Raw genomic sequence first — 15,057 nt, 5'->3', positions numbered from 1 at the left:
TAAATAGAGATTTTAAGTTAACATTACTCTACCTAGACAGAATGATAGATGATACTACCACCTTTATATATTTCAAAGTTCTGAACATATGTATATGGATATTTTCAACTATGGAAATGTTCAAAGGAATGAGTAAATAATCATTAGTAACTATTGAGAATTTGAGATTAACATTAAACTGGGTAATCATTCTATCCTCTACTTAACTCTTGTTTTTAATTCTCCTTATTAAATATCATGAAGGGTCACGTTACCCAAGAAAAATGAATAAAATTATGTAAAGGAGACAGAAGAAAAGACTGACATTAAAATTGAAACGGTAATAAAACAGTGTTGGGATGGTGAAGGCTCTGTGGTCTGTACCTCAAGGGACCCTCAAAATTTAAAGCATCACTGACCAAAAATCCTACAGGATTAGGTGCATCACCATTTACTGAAAATTGTAGAAACCCAAAGCTGAAATGAAGAAACGTACCCTTCAATTCAAGATGCAGAAAAGCAAAACAAAAATAATCAGTGAAACTAAGATCATAAAAACAAATAATATTCAAACCTGTGACTGTGGCAAAGCAATATCTGCTTTTGAATATCCACTACTTAAATATTAACTGATTAAAAAATAAAAATAAAAAGAGAGTAAACAAAAAAAATAGAAATGCTACTATCACTAAGCTAACAGATTGAGCCGTTTAGCCAATATCACCAGCACCAGAATCATAATCAGAACAACATAGTCACTGGCAAAAGTAGAAGTTGATCAGGAACAGTGTTTCTACCACAACCACCCCATCCTTCACATATTCTAAAGAAACCCTTTTGCCTCATAAGGATTCTCATGTCAAATACCAACCATTCTTCAAACCAATAATCTTTTTTTGCAGCTACAGACATCACCATATTTTGCTTTTGATGTTGCCTCATCTTCTTCAAGTGCTGCCACCAAAACAAACAGCACCCCCATAAGAGTAGTATCATCATAGCAAATAAGCCGCAAACAATAAAGGGTTGGAGACTTTACACAGTTGAAGACAAACTGTGAAGAAGACTAGATAGTGGGGTAAGTGCATAATAGTCAAGATGAACATGAATAATAAAAATCAAAGGTAGAGAGTAGAGAAAGAGAGAGAAAGAGAAAAGGGGTGCATGTTCTACTTTTTTCTTTGAAGAGGTGAAATTGGTTGTGTTATGATAAGAAGGAAAGAATTGAAAAAAGTGATTGTGTAGTTGAAGAAGCTATAAGCTGTGGTCTCTGTGCATTTTCTGTCCCACTGAGATTGTCTGTACAAACATAATGTGAGTTGGGCTAGTAGTGAATATGGAATGGAGATCGGTTGTTCCACTTTTTATGTCTAATTTTATCTCAATCGAATAAAAATTTGACATAAAGTTAAAAAGAAAACATAAAATAAATAAATAGCGTTTTATATTATTTGGTATGATATAATTGGCTTACTAGGTCAAAAGGGAAATGAATGGTTGTGTGCTTTTTTGGTGTACAGTTTAGGCATGACATGCTTCTTTTTCTCTTCTTTCTTTGGTTTTGGTTTTGGCTTAACCTTCTCTCAATTCTCAATCTCTTTTTTTTCTTCTCTATTACAGATTAGCTAGATTTGCGCAAGCAATCTCTGCCATCTTCTTTATTTCTCGATTTACCCCTCATCAATTACCATATTCCCACTCATGCCCTTTGGATTTTTCACTCTTTTTCTCATGGATTTTACCTTTCAGCACATACGGTTTACTTCTATTAATACATGCCCATAATTTTTATAACTGATTAAAATGTCGGATTGCATGTAAATGTAATACACAACAAATCTTAACACGGATAATTTATTAACAAAAACAATTCCGAATAAAATATATTTTTGTACAAAAATATAAATTATATCATTTATACATTAAAATAATAACATGTGTCTTATTTAACATTTTTCTATAAGAATATTTCTAAAAACTAAAAAAAAAAGAATGTCCATAAGTTTAGTGAATAAATGAGATAATTTATCTCCAAATATAAAGAAATATTTTATGGCCAAAACAATAATATCTCAGATATTATTTTTAAAAGAAATGGTAAATGTTTCATCCGGGTATCCAGACATCTCGGCTACCCGGGATGGCATCTCCTATAATCAACAAAAAACTGGGATAACCGGTATAAGAACTTCGATGAACCCTACCAAAGTTGCCTGACATGGAAAAGCATCACCGACAAATCAGGATGGTCAGCCATGCCAACAGTACTCTCTATAGGTACGTCATCCACCTCAACCATTATAAATAGGGGTTTCCCCAACATGAAGTATCATTCATTAGAACTCATCACTTATCATTATTGCTTTCTTCTTAGTTTTTGCCTTTCATTTATTGCCCTCGAACATTACTTCTCCACTATTACTAACTTGATCGTCAAAAAACATTTTCAGATACCTCCATCGATGGATCAAAGTTAACCTCCATTCATATTCCAGAAAAACTACTACCTAAATATTTGAAGAAATCATACCTGGACCTCCTATCCTACCAAACCGTTCATCCACGTAAGATCAGTAAAGATATTATATTATAATAACTAGCTTTAGTCAATATTTCATTTTTCACATTACCCGAGGTTAAATATGTGGAGATGTGGACCAAGCCCTACAAATAAAAAGTGGTTTTCAACCTACATTCATTCGTTTGAGTCTTTGAGATTTCTAATATCTTGGGATGATGAAGTGCTAAAAGAAGACTGCACTTTAAAAAAGAAAAGGCAACAGAGGGACTAATGTTGGTTACTTTTTTACCCTTTGGTCAAACTCAAATATTAAACTCCATCCTGTTGGGGGCCCATACAATAATTTCAAGCCAAGAGAGGGTACTTTGGTCTTTTGGTCCTAATAAAGGAGATGAGTAAAGGGAACCCGGATTTTACGTTTCCATGCTAACAGGAAAAAGTGTATGCTTCTTTTCCATACATCATGTGAGTGTAATTACCCTTTTTGTATTGCTGCAGTTTTACTTGCTTGGATGGACAATGTAACTAAGGGCCAAATTTATCAGGAATAAATTATCAAGAAATTACATATGATAAAATGGGGTTGAGATTAACATTTTATCTTTTTTATCCTCTGATTACAAATTTTAATTCTATTTTGGATATTACCATTTTTGCAATTTCCTTATAGATAGTTTGCTCAAGTGAAATAGTTTATTTTTTGTTTAGTAGTACAAGGTTACCAAATGAAGATATTGAAATTGTAAAGAAACAATTGAAATAGGATCAAGTTTTTGGGTACCTAATAAAAGTGTTATTTTGGTCATACTCAAGAATTAGAAATAGTAAAAAGAAAAAAAATATGTATTGATATTAATAATAAAAATGTTTTATATATTGTTTATTCTTCAAAAAGTAATCTATAAATAGATGGTAGAATATATATTAATTATGTATAAATCTTTATATTAATAATATATAAATATGATGACTACCCCTTATAAATGTTGTCATCGGTGATCATTTAGTTTTAATCTTGCTCGATCAATAAATCAATTTGTAATTGTTGTTGGTGTTATTCAAAATAATATATATGTATTACTATTGTAACAATTTATATATACTAATACATTATTTATTTGTATTATATTTTGATTAATTAATATAATTAAACGTGAATGATGATCATATCAAATTTGTGAATTATTTTTTTCTTTTAGATGTTAATTTGTGGAAACTACTTGGGATTAATTAGCAGCAAGAAAAGGACGAAATTTTGCCACGTTTTGTATGAAAGTATAAAGAGTACGTAATAATTGACTAGGCTTTGCTGAGCTCAAAGTTTTGGCTCGAGGCTATCATGATATAGAACAGCAAGAGACAAAATGTCTAAGGAAAGGTCAGATATAAAGGAGGAAAATCATTTTTAAAGGTGAACAAAATGAGTGAGAGGAGGGTACCTAAACAGAAAGTAGGGCAACTCTTAACCCAAGATAAAATTGAAGGAGCTGGGTATCATTAATGTACGATTTCATGTGTGATTACCTGTGATCGGTTGAAAATATATTAGGAGGATCAAGTTTTTCAATTTTAAAGAAATATAATAGTTTAAATTAGTGGATAAATCTAAATCATTAAATATTCTTAAAATTGATGGCTATGATAAGTAAGTGGACTCCGACTCAAATATATTTAAGTTAAAAATTTTATAATTAAATATTTGTTAACTAATAATAAACTGATGAGTAATAAATGTCACTCAAAGTTGAATACATGGTCCTAGTTGTGGAGTTTTTTTATCTACTAAATAATAAGACAACATAATTGCATAGTCTTATTTAATTGAGATATCCCACGCAAAAATTAATGTCGAGACAAACTTTTGGTGCTAACAAATTTACTAGAAGAGTCTCTGAATAGAGAAAGCCCAAACTAGTTATTGATATTGCAGTGCTACCCAAAAGAAGAAAAAGGAGGCCTCAGATATCAATCACTATCGCAATTATGACCTGCCTTTTGTATTATGATGAATGGAAATAATTAAATATATTATATATCGTGTGCATTTTTTTGTCTAGTAAAGAAAATTTATAGATATAGCTGATTATAAAATAAATTAAAATTTGATTCATTTATTAAATTTGTGTGACCATCTTTTTTTCTATCGTATAAGTAATATAACCACAAGATTAAAACAACATTGGAGGATATGCTGTCATGATGATCCGAGCTGAAATAAATTGCCAGTTCAACATGTAGAAAGAGATATAAAGTGGGAGAAAAGAAATATAAAATGCTGGTGAAATGTAGGTGGAAGTAGTGGTTAAAACTACACCAACCTCAACGCCACGTGTTTCTGATATTCCCTATCATATACTAGAAATTTAAGAAATAATATAAAAATATTATTTATTGTTTTTAAAATTTTATTTATATTTATATAACAATATGTATTAATTTGGAAAAGAGAATGAGATATAATTAGAATAAATGATCTTTCAACAACAATAATAATTTATTTTTTTACATTGTGGTATCACACCACCAATATGTTACCTATCATTGAAAATTAAAAATAATAATAAATTAATCATACAAAAAACTTTATATTAGATTGATATTAAACTTTGTTAGTCACACTAAATTGTATAGGTAAAGAGAAAAAAAATATAGACACTGAAAATGTATCAATTTTATATATTATTATCATATTATCAATTATTTGTATTTAATTATTATTGATTTTTCAAAACAAAAAAAATTAAATAAATAGTGAATGATAAATGCTATGTATAAATCATCACATTAATGTAAAAAATAGAGTTGGATTATTTATACAATAATAACGTTCAATTGTTGATTTGTGATTATAAAAGTAGGAGAGAAGTAAAGGGGCTTTATGAGGATTTAAATTAATATTATTTTTAGGCTCATATTTCAAGATGTCTGTACTCGAGAAATATGACACCAAAGCTTTCAAATAATAAAACAGCAAATGAAAAGCAAAACTTGCCGTTCTCTTTGCAGTCACTTTCCTCTTCCTATTTCTGAATAACTCATCAGACAGCTTTCTTACTTTTTCGCTTTCTCATACAAATAAATAAAAATGGCACATAAATAGAGATAAACTCGTCTTTTTATGTCCCGAGAGAACCATTGAAAAACCATCACCATTTTTGTTTCTATATTTATGATCAATAAAGTTTTCCTAGTGAATATAGGATTCCTAAAATGATAGTGAAGATAATAGAAGTGGTATGCTAAAGAGACATTTACACATCATAGTAGAAATTGTACTTTATACTATTACATCGTAGTAGCATAATATTTCTCTGAAATTTATAGAAAGGAACGGTGTCAAATAACTAAAATAGAATTTGATGAAATAAAAGCTAACACAAACAAGTAATATATTGTGACAAAAGTTTTGAACCAAAAGGATTGATTGAATTGAAGTATCACTCAATTTCAACAATTTATTCTGTATTAAGTAAATGAGAAGTTTGCATCTTGAAAATTGTTAGGCCCAACAAGTGAAATGCATTTGGAGTTTCATCAAAACTTTTGATGGATAATTTTCCATGTTGATGAGTAGATTCTTCAAGATGACAATTAAAATTGTGTTCGATCATGTCTTTACAGATAAATAAATGAAGCGAATCAAAAAGCGTTAAAATTTATCCAATAAAGTCAACAACATTTTGTTTATTTCTTGCACATACAATAACACTTTTATCTTTCTACTTTACAATGTTATTATATTTTTGCCCTTAAAAATATACTAAAAAAACTAATTGTCCTCTCCAATAATAGAGAGAAGAGTCTTACTCATACAAATATGTCGAATCAGCACCATTAGATTTAGATGTAGTGAAGATTTGGTAACTCCTACTGCAATTATGAGTTTCTAGTGATGCATTCATTTCAAAACTAATATTTGTGGGGTTAGACCTGTTAGTGGTTTTTGAGTTATGGTATTAGTCATAAATGGAAAAAAAAATCATTTGTAATAAAGAATGAATAATTCCAAATAAATTATTATATAGGTAGAAATTATCACAAACAATAATATAACAACCTAAGTAATAGTTAATAAGATATGTTCTTTATTAGAACACAAAGATACGGACAATGGTTGATCAGATGTTGATGAAGGGGTAGAGGATAGTCGTCAAAGCAGCAGGAGGAAGTAGGAGAGTTGGACCCGCCGGTGGAGGTATCTGGAAATGTTCTTCGACGATCAAGTCAGTGTACGAACTAAGGGAACAGGAGTATGAGAATAGTGAAGACAAATAGCAATAGAATGAGTAATGTTAAAGAGTGAAGAGCTTAAGATACTTCCTGTTGGTAGAGATCCCTATTTATAGAAGGGAGAGTTGACATTGGGCTCTTGGCGGGTGGTGCGATGCGTGGCCGACCAAAGGTGTTGTCGGGAGTTGCTTTTCCCGTGTTAGGCGGTCTGCTAAGACCGTACACTGTGCCATTCTTGTCTTCTAGCCTGTGGTTGGTTTGGTAGCCGTTCTACAACCTGTCTGCTGTGCTGGCAGGTGGGTTGGTGAAGTACGGAAGACATGCTGTCTATTGGGTCAACTCTGGTGGTCCCAACAAGCGGGGCCCATGGGACTCTTCAGCTCGCCGGATAGGAACAATATAAAAAGTAAGTCGATCACATTTGTTAAGTTACATGAGGTTGTTTTAACTCATATCTCAAAACCGTGTATATAAGAATATAGTTGCATTACTTATTAATACGAAATTTCAGCATATATAATGATATTATCTAACATAAACATGTTTGTCTCTATCATAGAGAAGCTTGATCTACACAAAAAAAGAAAAATTGACTAACTAAATAGGTAAATGTGTCATTTTGATCTATTAGTTTAATTCTTTGTTTTATTTCTGTCTCTTAAATTTTCTCCTCAATTTGGTCCCTAAAATTTATTTATGTTTGCATTATTAGTCACATTTATAAAGAATAGTTACTATGTGTTTAAAAAACATTTTAATCAGCCTAAGAGAATATTATAATACTTCTAGGTAGAATTAATATTGTCACTAATAGTGTAAACTAATATAAACTTGATGATCAAAGTGTGGCATAAAAATTAAGAGTTGAAAGTGAGACAAACAAATAACTCAAGAGAACAAAATGATATTTTTGTGTATAAAATATCTTCATTTATAAGAGAGAATCTCTCATCTATATATAGCTAATGCATTTGCCAATTGTTCCACATAAAACATATGAATCAAAATACTTGAACCTGGTCATTATTTTCATATGCATAATCTTCTCAAATCATATTATGTGTAATTTTTGCTCCCTTTAGACTCGATTCATTTGGTTAACCTAGTAAGGTTAAGTTGAGTTAGGCTTTGCTTGAATAGACCTATCATTTGCTTTATTTTAGAGTTTGACCTGGCCCAATTAGAATTGTGGCTAACCTATTTACAAGTATTGTTTGACTAAAAAGCTTATTTAAGTATCATTTTGATAAAGATCTTCATATACTAAATGATATTTTTTTATTTTGAGTTTCTGCATGAATATAACTCTGGAGGAAAATATCATTTTGGATATAAAAACCATGTAATCATTAAAATCCTTTATTATTTAACAAACACTGTCCATATGTTATTTTCCATAAAAATACAGAGTTTATTATGATTGACGGTGATAATCAAACTTTTAGAGATAATAGGATGTAGTTAAAAATATAAATATAAACATATTGTAAGTGTTTTTTACTATATATATATATATATAATTAAAAATCTCCAAGCAGCATGAATGCATGACCTAGAAGAAAATTAGGTATGGTTGTCCGTGTTTTAGTGTTTTACCACATGTGTTCCATCAAATACTAGTAATCTATTATCTAATATATAGAGACATCAAATAAATGAAATAAAGCAAAAATGTAGGCAATGGCATTGTGGGAAGAATAATGGTTGGTCCACAATATTTGTGGATATATATCAAACTTTTAAATGAGTCGCTGGTGATAACAAAAAAAATGAGTCGCTCTGGTCGGAATCATTGGATTGGTAGATAGATAGATAATAATCATGACTCCTGAGTTTCTTTGCCCTGTAGTTTGCTGTACATGTTCGCTCCTTTAATTTTAAGGCTTTTAACATATATTCATATATTATCACCATAAAAATTTATATACTAGCAATATCATTTATTATACATCTGATTTTTTCTTTTTCAAAAGTCAATAAAGATGAAATATGAATAACAGATAGTTCATTGACAATGTATTAAATTCATAAACTATTAATATATACATCGTTTTCCTTTAACAAGTACAGTCACTTAGGGCCGGAAACAAGTTGAACCAGAGTTCAGCTCGATAATGATTGGTTCAACTCGAAATTCGACTCGAGTTCGATACAAGTTATTTTTTAGGTCGAGTTTGACTCAGTTACTAACTCTTAGACTCAGTTCGAATTGATTCATTTGAACAACTTAACTAATTAATTAATTTTAAAAATACTACAAGAGTTTTATATATATAAATATAACTTAATTTATATATAATATAATAAATATAAAAATTATCCATGAGTGATAATAACTATAAAAATTAATTTAATATATATATATATATATATATATATAAGAGTTAACTCATGAAACTAACGAGTCGAACGGTATCCAACTGAAGTTTGACTTGTTTATTCAATGAGCTCAATTTTCAGCTCAAGTTTTGTTCATTTATTCATGAGCCAAATTTATCAAACAAAATAACGAATCAAATTTTGAACGAATATCATGTTAGTTCAGTTCATTACTAACCTTAAGTACTAGTTAGTAAGTTGCGTGGCTTGAATTTTAATATTTATTTATTATTATCTTAAAAATAAGTTAATATAGTGTATAGTGTTTTTGAGCTAGTAGTTTGAATTTCAAGTCACTTTAATTTTGAATCAAACTACAGTGATAAATGTGCTTTCTTATTTTAAGCAATTAATTTTGAATTTTAGATAAAATATTGATTGTGATCCTGAATTTTAAGGAAACATCTAAAGTACCGTAGCTTTATTTATAAAATCAAATTTCTTTCATTAAAATTAATAAATTATACATGTTATTAATTAGGTGGCGACTAACTTGCGAATTTCAAGTTAGTTCGATCCAAATGAACTGTTTTTATAGCCGTTAGATCAAATGATCTTAATCTCATTTGTTAAATTTATAACTCATTATCTTCTGTGTTTAGAAGTCGTGATACTTTAGTGCGACTTCTGTATGATTATGAGTATAAAGTAACATTTTTAACTGTTTGGTTGTGAGTTCGAGCACCATGTTCACCATTTTTAATTTGTTGCTCTAAATATTTTTGGAAGATTAACCATCATGGTTTTTTAATTTTGAAGGATCTGCATAGCGTTATATTTCACATATAACGACTTATGTGCATAAAATAAATAAAATTATTTGTAGATTACATGGTAAATACTAGTGTCTTCAAGTGTTTTGTTGTGAGTTGAAGTATTATGTTCATCATTTTAAATTTATTGGTGTAAACACTACTATTTACCATCTACAATGACTTGCTTATTTTATGCACAAAAGTTGTTATATATCAATACGACTTCTATTTAGAAGTTGTGTTCACTAAAAACAACTTCTGTTATTTCGGCTAACATATAGAAGTCGTACTAAAGTATCACGACTTCTAGATACAAAAAGTAACCAATCATAAATTCAACAAATAAATTTAAGGTCATTTGATCTAACAACCATAAAAATAGTTTGTTTGGAAGCGAACTAACTTGCAGTTCGAAAGTTAGTCGAATGAAATTCTTTCCTTTTGGTGAATTTGATTATTTAAGTAAAAATGAAAAATGTGTACAATCTTTTAAGAAGAATGACGATTTCTATAAGTTTGTTCGTGTGAGAACACAAGATATATTTTTTAAAAATAATTACTAACCAAATGTTTTAGCAATTGGTACACATATTGATAGACATCAAAGAGATGTGTTTTGACGATGAGAAGAAACTACACGCTTTTCCATTTGTCACCCATTGGCCATTGAGTTCAACTAATACAATTTTTAACTAGGAAGTATCTCTGGTTAATAATAAGAATAATATTCTCCTTTTGTTTTCGCCTTTTAATTAGATATGGTTTTTTCAGAAATGGTTGTAAAATATTAAGTATTTACCCCCATTAGATTTTATTGATTCTTCTATTTATGAAAGGTTTTCTCTAGTGTACACAACAAAGTACACTGGTAAAGTTGTAATATTATAAATATGCCCATAATATAGAATGCACTTACTCTTTCATACTCTCATTTCTCCCGTCCTTTATTTCTCTATCTTCTATTCTGAAGTTGTAATATTATAAATAGATATGGCAAAACAGGCCGTCCGACCCGTTTAGCCGCGTCCGCAAATGCCCGCAAAAATTTAAACAGATGTCGGTATGCCCGCATTGGTTAACCGACAAAATTCACTGACCTGCCCGTTTTAAAATGGACTAACGGGCTTGTGGACGGCCCGTGGTCATTGTTGAATAATTAGAAAAAATAAAAAATTCATATAATAAATAAAATAAAATTAAATAAAGTAGTTGAAGATAAAAAAATTAACTAAATTTTTTATATTAATGGGCCGCCCCCGCGCGCATGCCCAACAGAAATACCCACAAACTTGGCTAGCAAAACGGGCAAATGGGCAAAAAATTTATGCCCTGCTTGCAAAAAAATGCAGACGCACCCACGGGTAATGTCCGTTTTGCCATCTCTAATTATAAAATTATAAAGTACATTTTTGTATAATCATAATAACCTATGATATCCATCACAGATAAGTAAACAAATAATAAATATATATTATATTGATTTAAGAATTAATAATAAGTAAAAAAACAAATAATAAAAAATACATTAATAATTTTAAAAAACTATTACCATATTAATTGATTATGATTAATTAACATGTATTGTATATCTAAATACATGAAAGTTAGATTTGGTGTTAAGAACAAAGTTGACCTTTGTTTATTGACTCGAATCTTGAATTAGACAGGGTAGGAGAGAGTGGAAGCAGATCTGTGACCGTCGAAGGAGTCGCCGACTCTATTTCTCTCACCGGAAACAAAACAATCAGAACAAAGATGAACAAACACCTCCGGCGCCGGAACAAGAACGGCGGAAGCATACCGGCGAATGATGAAGCAAAACCGAAGGAGATGAAGAGATTCGAACGGAGATTAGTGAAGTTCGAGGAGCTTCCGGAGTACTTAAAAGATAGCGAGTTCATTCTTAACTATTACCGTTCTGAATGGCCTGTTAAAGAAGCCTTATGGAGTATCTTTCAATGGCACAATGAAACCCTTAACGTTTGGACGTTAGCAACATTTCTTTCATCTCAACTATTTAATCCTTTTCTACTAACATTTGGCGTGATGTTGAAATTTTTGATGATTTATTGTTGGTGCAGGCATTTAACGGGGTTTCTTATATTTGCGGCTATGGCGGTGATGAGTTCGACGGTGATGGTGCAGCTCGGGTTCGAAGATTTCTTCTCGAATTTGCTCAGGTATTCACTGAATACGTCGTCGTTTTATGCTTGTATATGGTGCTTTATTTTATTGGATGTATGAATGGAATTGATGTTGTGTGATTTTGAGGTGGGACCACCAGAGCACCGGCAGCGCTTGGTTTCTTCACGACGGCGATTGGGAACAATAGCTCTGACAGTGACGCTTTCTCGGTACATTTTTATTTAATCTAAGTGAAAAAGATATATAGTGTAAGAATTTTTTTACAGTAAATAATTTATAATTCATTTTCAACCATTATTAACTTCATAAAAAGTAATATAAATGCTAGATAAAACATTCGCTGTGTATAAATCTTACATTGTCGATATATAAATATTAAAGTGTTTGTTTAATTCGTGATTCTTATTATATAATTCCCAATTAAATTACATGCATAACAATATCACTCAATTTGCTAATAATAGTATGATACCATTGAAAACTACAACAAAAGTAGAGATAGTAAAAGATTTTGATAGATGAATTAAAAAAATACCGCATATAAATTGTCTTATAAAAGTGGAGCTTAACTCATTGCTGGATATATATATATAAATAAAATGTATTATATAATTATAATAAAAATTATATAATTATTACTATATTGAATATTCATACAATAATTATTATTTTATGAATATAAAAATAATTAGTATTACGATTTTGAAATAAAATTGAGGTATAGTTCTGTGCCATGTAATCTTGCTGGTCTAAAATATATTACATTTGGATCATGTCTTACATCAATAAAAATGAAGCAAAAATAGGAAAAATAACGAATGTTTAATTTTTTTAATTGACATGACATGTTTTTATTGATGCGAGACAAGATTTTGAACATGCTTTGGTATAAGATCCTTGTTCTAGAAGAAATGACAGGTCTCATACATTTCAGTTTAGCCAAGAATTTGATGTTTTTTCTCCATAAATTAGTAATCATGCTTTCTGCACACATGAAGCCAGATATCTAGAAAGGAAAGATGTAGGGAGTTTATTATTATCATGGTCAATCATAGGAGCCTTGAACATAAGATATTTGATGAATTCATCATCTATTCTATAGATTATCATATTTCTTCTTCTTCTTCCAGGATTTGCATTTGAGACACATTTCGGACCCATCCATCTTTCATGAGATGAGAAAATCTGGTGAAGAAACAATTCCTCGATGGCCTTGGTTCGTTTTCTTAGCTGGAGGAATGGGCGCCCTTGCCTGCAGTTCTCTTTCCCATCTTCTGGCCTGCCACTCCAAATGCTTTAACCTATTTTTCTGGCGTCTAGATTATGCTGGCATTTCTCTCATGATTGTCTGTTCCTTCTTTGCTCCAATCTACTACGCTTTTTTCTGCAATCCCTACGCAAGGTTGTTCTATTTGACTTCAATATCTGGGCTTGGAGTCCTCACCACAGTTACCCTTCTCGCACCTTCACTATCTTCACCTCGGTTCCGATCCCTCAGGGCTTCCTTATTTCTCTCCATGGGGTTTTCGGGTGTAATTCCTGTTATTCATGCTCTTGCCCTGTATTGGGGCCAGCCGCATATTTTTGTTGCACTTGGATATGAGCTTGCTATGGCCTTTCTATATGCAACAGGAGCTGGAATTTATGTTGCTAGAATACCAGAGCGTTGGAAACCCGGAGCATTTGATATTGCAGGGCACAGCCATCAGATTTTTCATGTTTTTGTTGTTCTTGGGGCACTTGCTCATAGTGTTGCCACACTAGTCATATTGAATTTCCGACTGGGATCACCAACTTGCGCATTTTAACCTATTGTTGTTAAACTGTTAGAATCGAAATTGTTATGATTATCTTCTGTAGTCCATAATTTTAGGAAGAAATGGCTTAAATCTTTAACACAGATGAGAGAGCAGCCACCCATTTGTGTTGTACTTTCGAATTTCGATCATCTTGTTACACTATATACAGGTTGGTGTAATGTATGCAGATACTTTCAACTCTCGGCAGGTAATTTTTTGTTCTATCAAGTCAGATTTTATTCTGGCAAGTTATTTATTTGAATCATGACATCAAAAAAGGAAACACCAAATTGGATTATTTGAAATTTACTTGTTTCCGAAGACCAGTAGCTATATAAGATGGAAGTAAACAACAATAAGAGTTAGGATGGTTTAGTGTATAATGTGTAAATAACGTTTCTTCCCCTCAAAATATTCAAGTCCAGCAATAGCATGTTCACAGCTGAACATTGTTATTCATCATATGGAAGAAAACATTTCAAAATAAATTTTTTGAACAGAGTTGAAATAAAAATAGTAGATACAACTCCTGATAGAAACCACATGCCTTAAAAACACGACCTGATCCTGGAACTTAGTCATCGTCCCTCATACCATGATCATGTATTTTCCTTTGCAACTAGCGAGGAAAACAAAATCATGGCAGTAAGTGATAAGTTTCAACATACAATGCCAATTAGCTCTACTCAACAACAAAGCTTTCCATTACAAGGTTATGGTGACCTTTGGCAAACCAGAGTACAAACTTTATCATCCCAAGATAAAGTTAATCACACTCCTCTCAATTAATGGAGAGACAAATTTTCCTTTATATTTTAAAGGTAAAAGTGTAATATCATTTAAATAAAAATAATATAAATTGTCGATGTGCGTTGTTTTTTCTTTACTTTTACACAATATTTCTCTCTCCATTATCTAACTCATATTAGAGAGGTATCATGTTGTATGTGGCCTTCACATACGTTGCCTTAATCTTAACTTGTATGAAAGGTTTGCAGGTTGATGAACTTCCATCAGTCCAGGTCGAAATATGTTATTTCATTCCATGTTTTTTCGTTTATAGACGTACCAGAAATTTGTTTCCAGATTCTTTCCTTCAATTAAGCAAGTTGCTGATTACAAATGGTTCCTCAAGTGAACACATGAAGTTGAATTTAATCTGATTTTTTTTGGATTTTCTGTTAAAAAAACGTATAAAATAAATCTAATGAATTATGTTAAATTCAATTCAACATTGTGTTGATTTAGT

The 15,057-nt window shown here is 30.8% G+C and overlaps 1 protein-coding gene and 1 long non-coding RNA gene across 2 annotated transcripts; one reads left to right on the top strand and one right to left on the bottom strand.

The window, feature by feature from the left end:
* LOC109346632 lies at positions 251 to 1,322 on the bottom strand. Its single transcript, XR_002107544.1, has 2 exons — positions 863 to 1,322; positions 251 to 832 (listed from the first exon to the last, which is right to left on the bottom strand). It is a non-coding gene; the product is annotated as an uncharacterized LOC109346632 (long non-coding RNA).
* On the top strand, positions 11,483 to 14,036 carry LOC109346599 (heptahelical transmembrane protein 2-like). Its single transcript, XM_019586259.1, has 4 exons — positions 11,483 to 11,852; positions 11,946 to 12,044; positions 12,149 to 12,218; positions 13,140 to 14,036. Exons 1-4 carry the CDS (start codon positions 11,620 to 11,622, stop codon positions 13,815 to 13,817), a joined length of 1,080 nt encoding a protein of 359 aa, XP_019441804.1. The 5' UTR covers positions 11,483 to 11,619; the 3' UTR covers positions 13,818 to 14,036.

This window comes from Lupinus angustifolius, chromosome LG01 (genome assembly GCF_001865875.1).
Source record: "Lupinus angustifolius cultivar Tanjil chromosome LG01, LupAngTanjil_v1.0, whole genome shotgun sequence".
Classification (NCBI taxonomy): Eukaryota; Viridiplantae; Streptophyta; class Magnoliopsida; order Fabales; family Fabaceae; genus Lupinus; species Lupinus angustifolius.
This window is presented reverse-complemented; position numbering and strand designations above follow the sequence as displayed.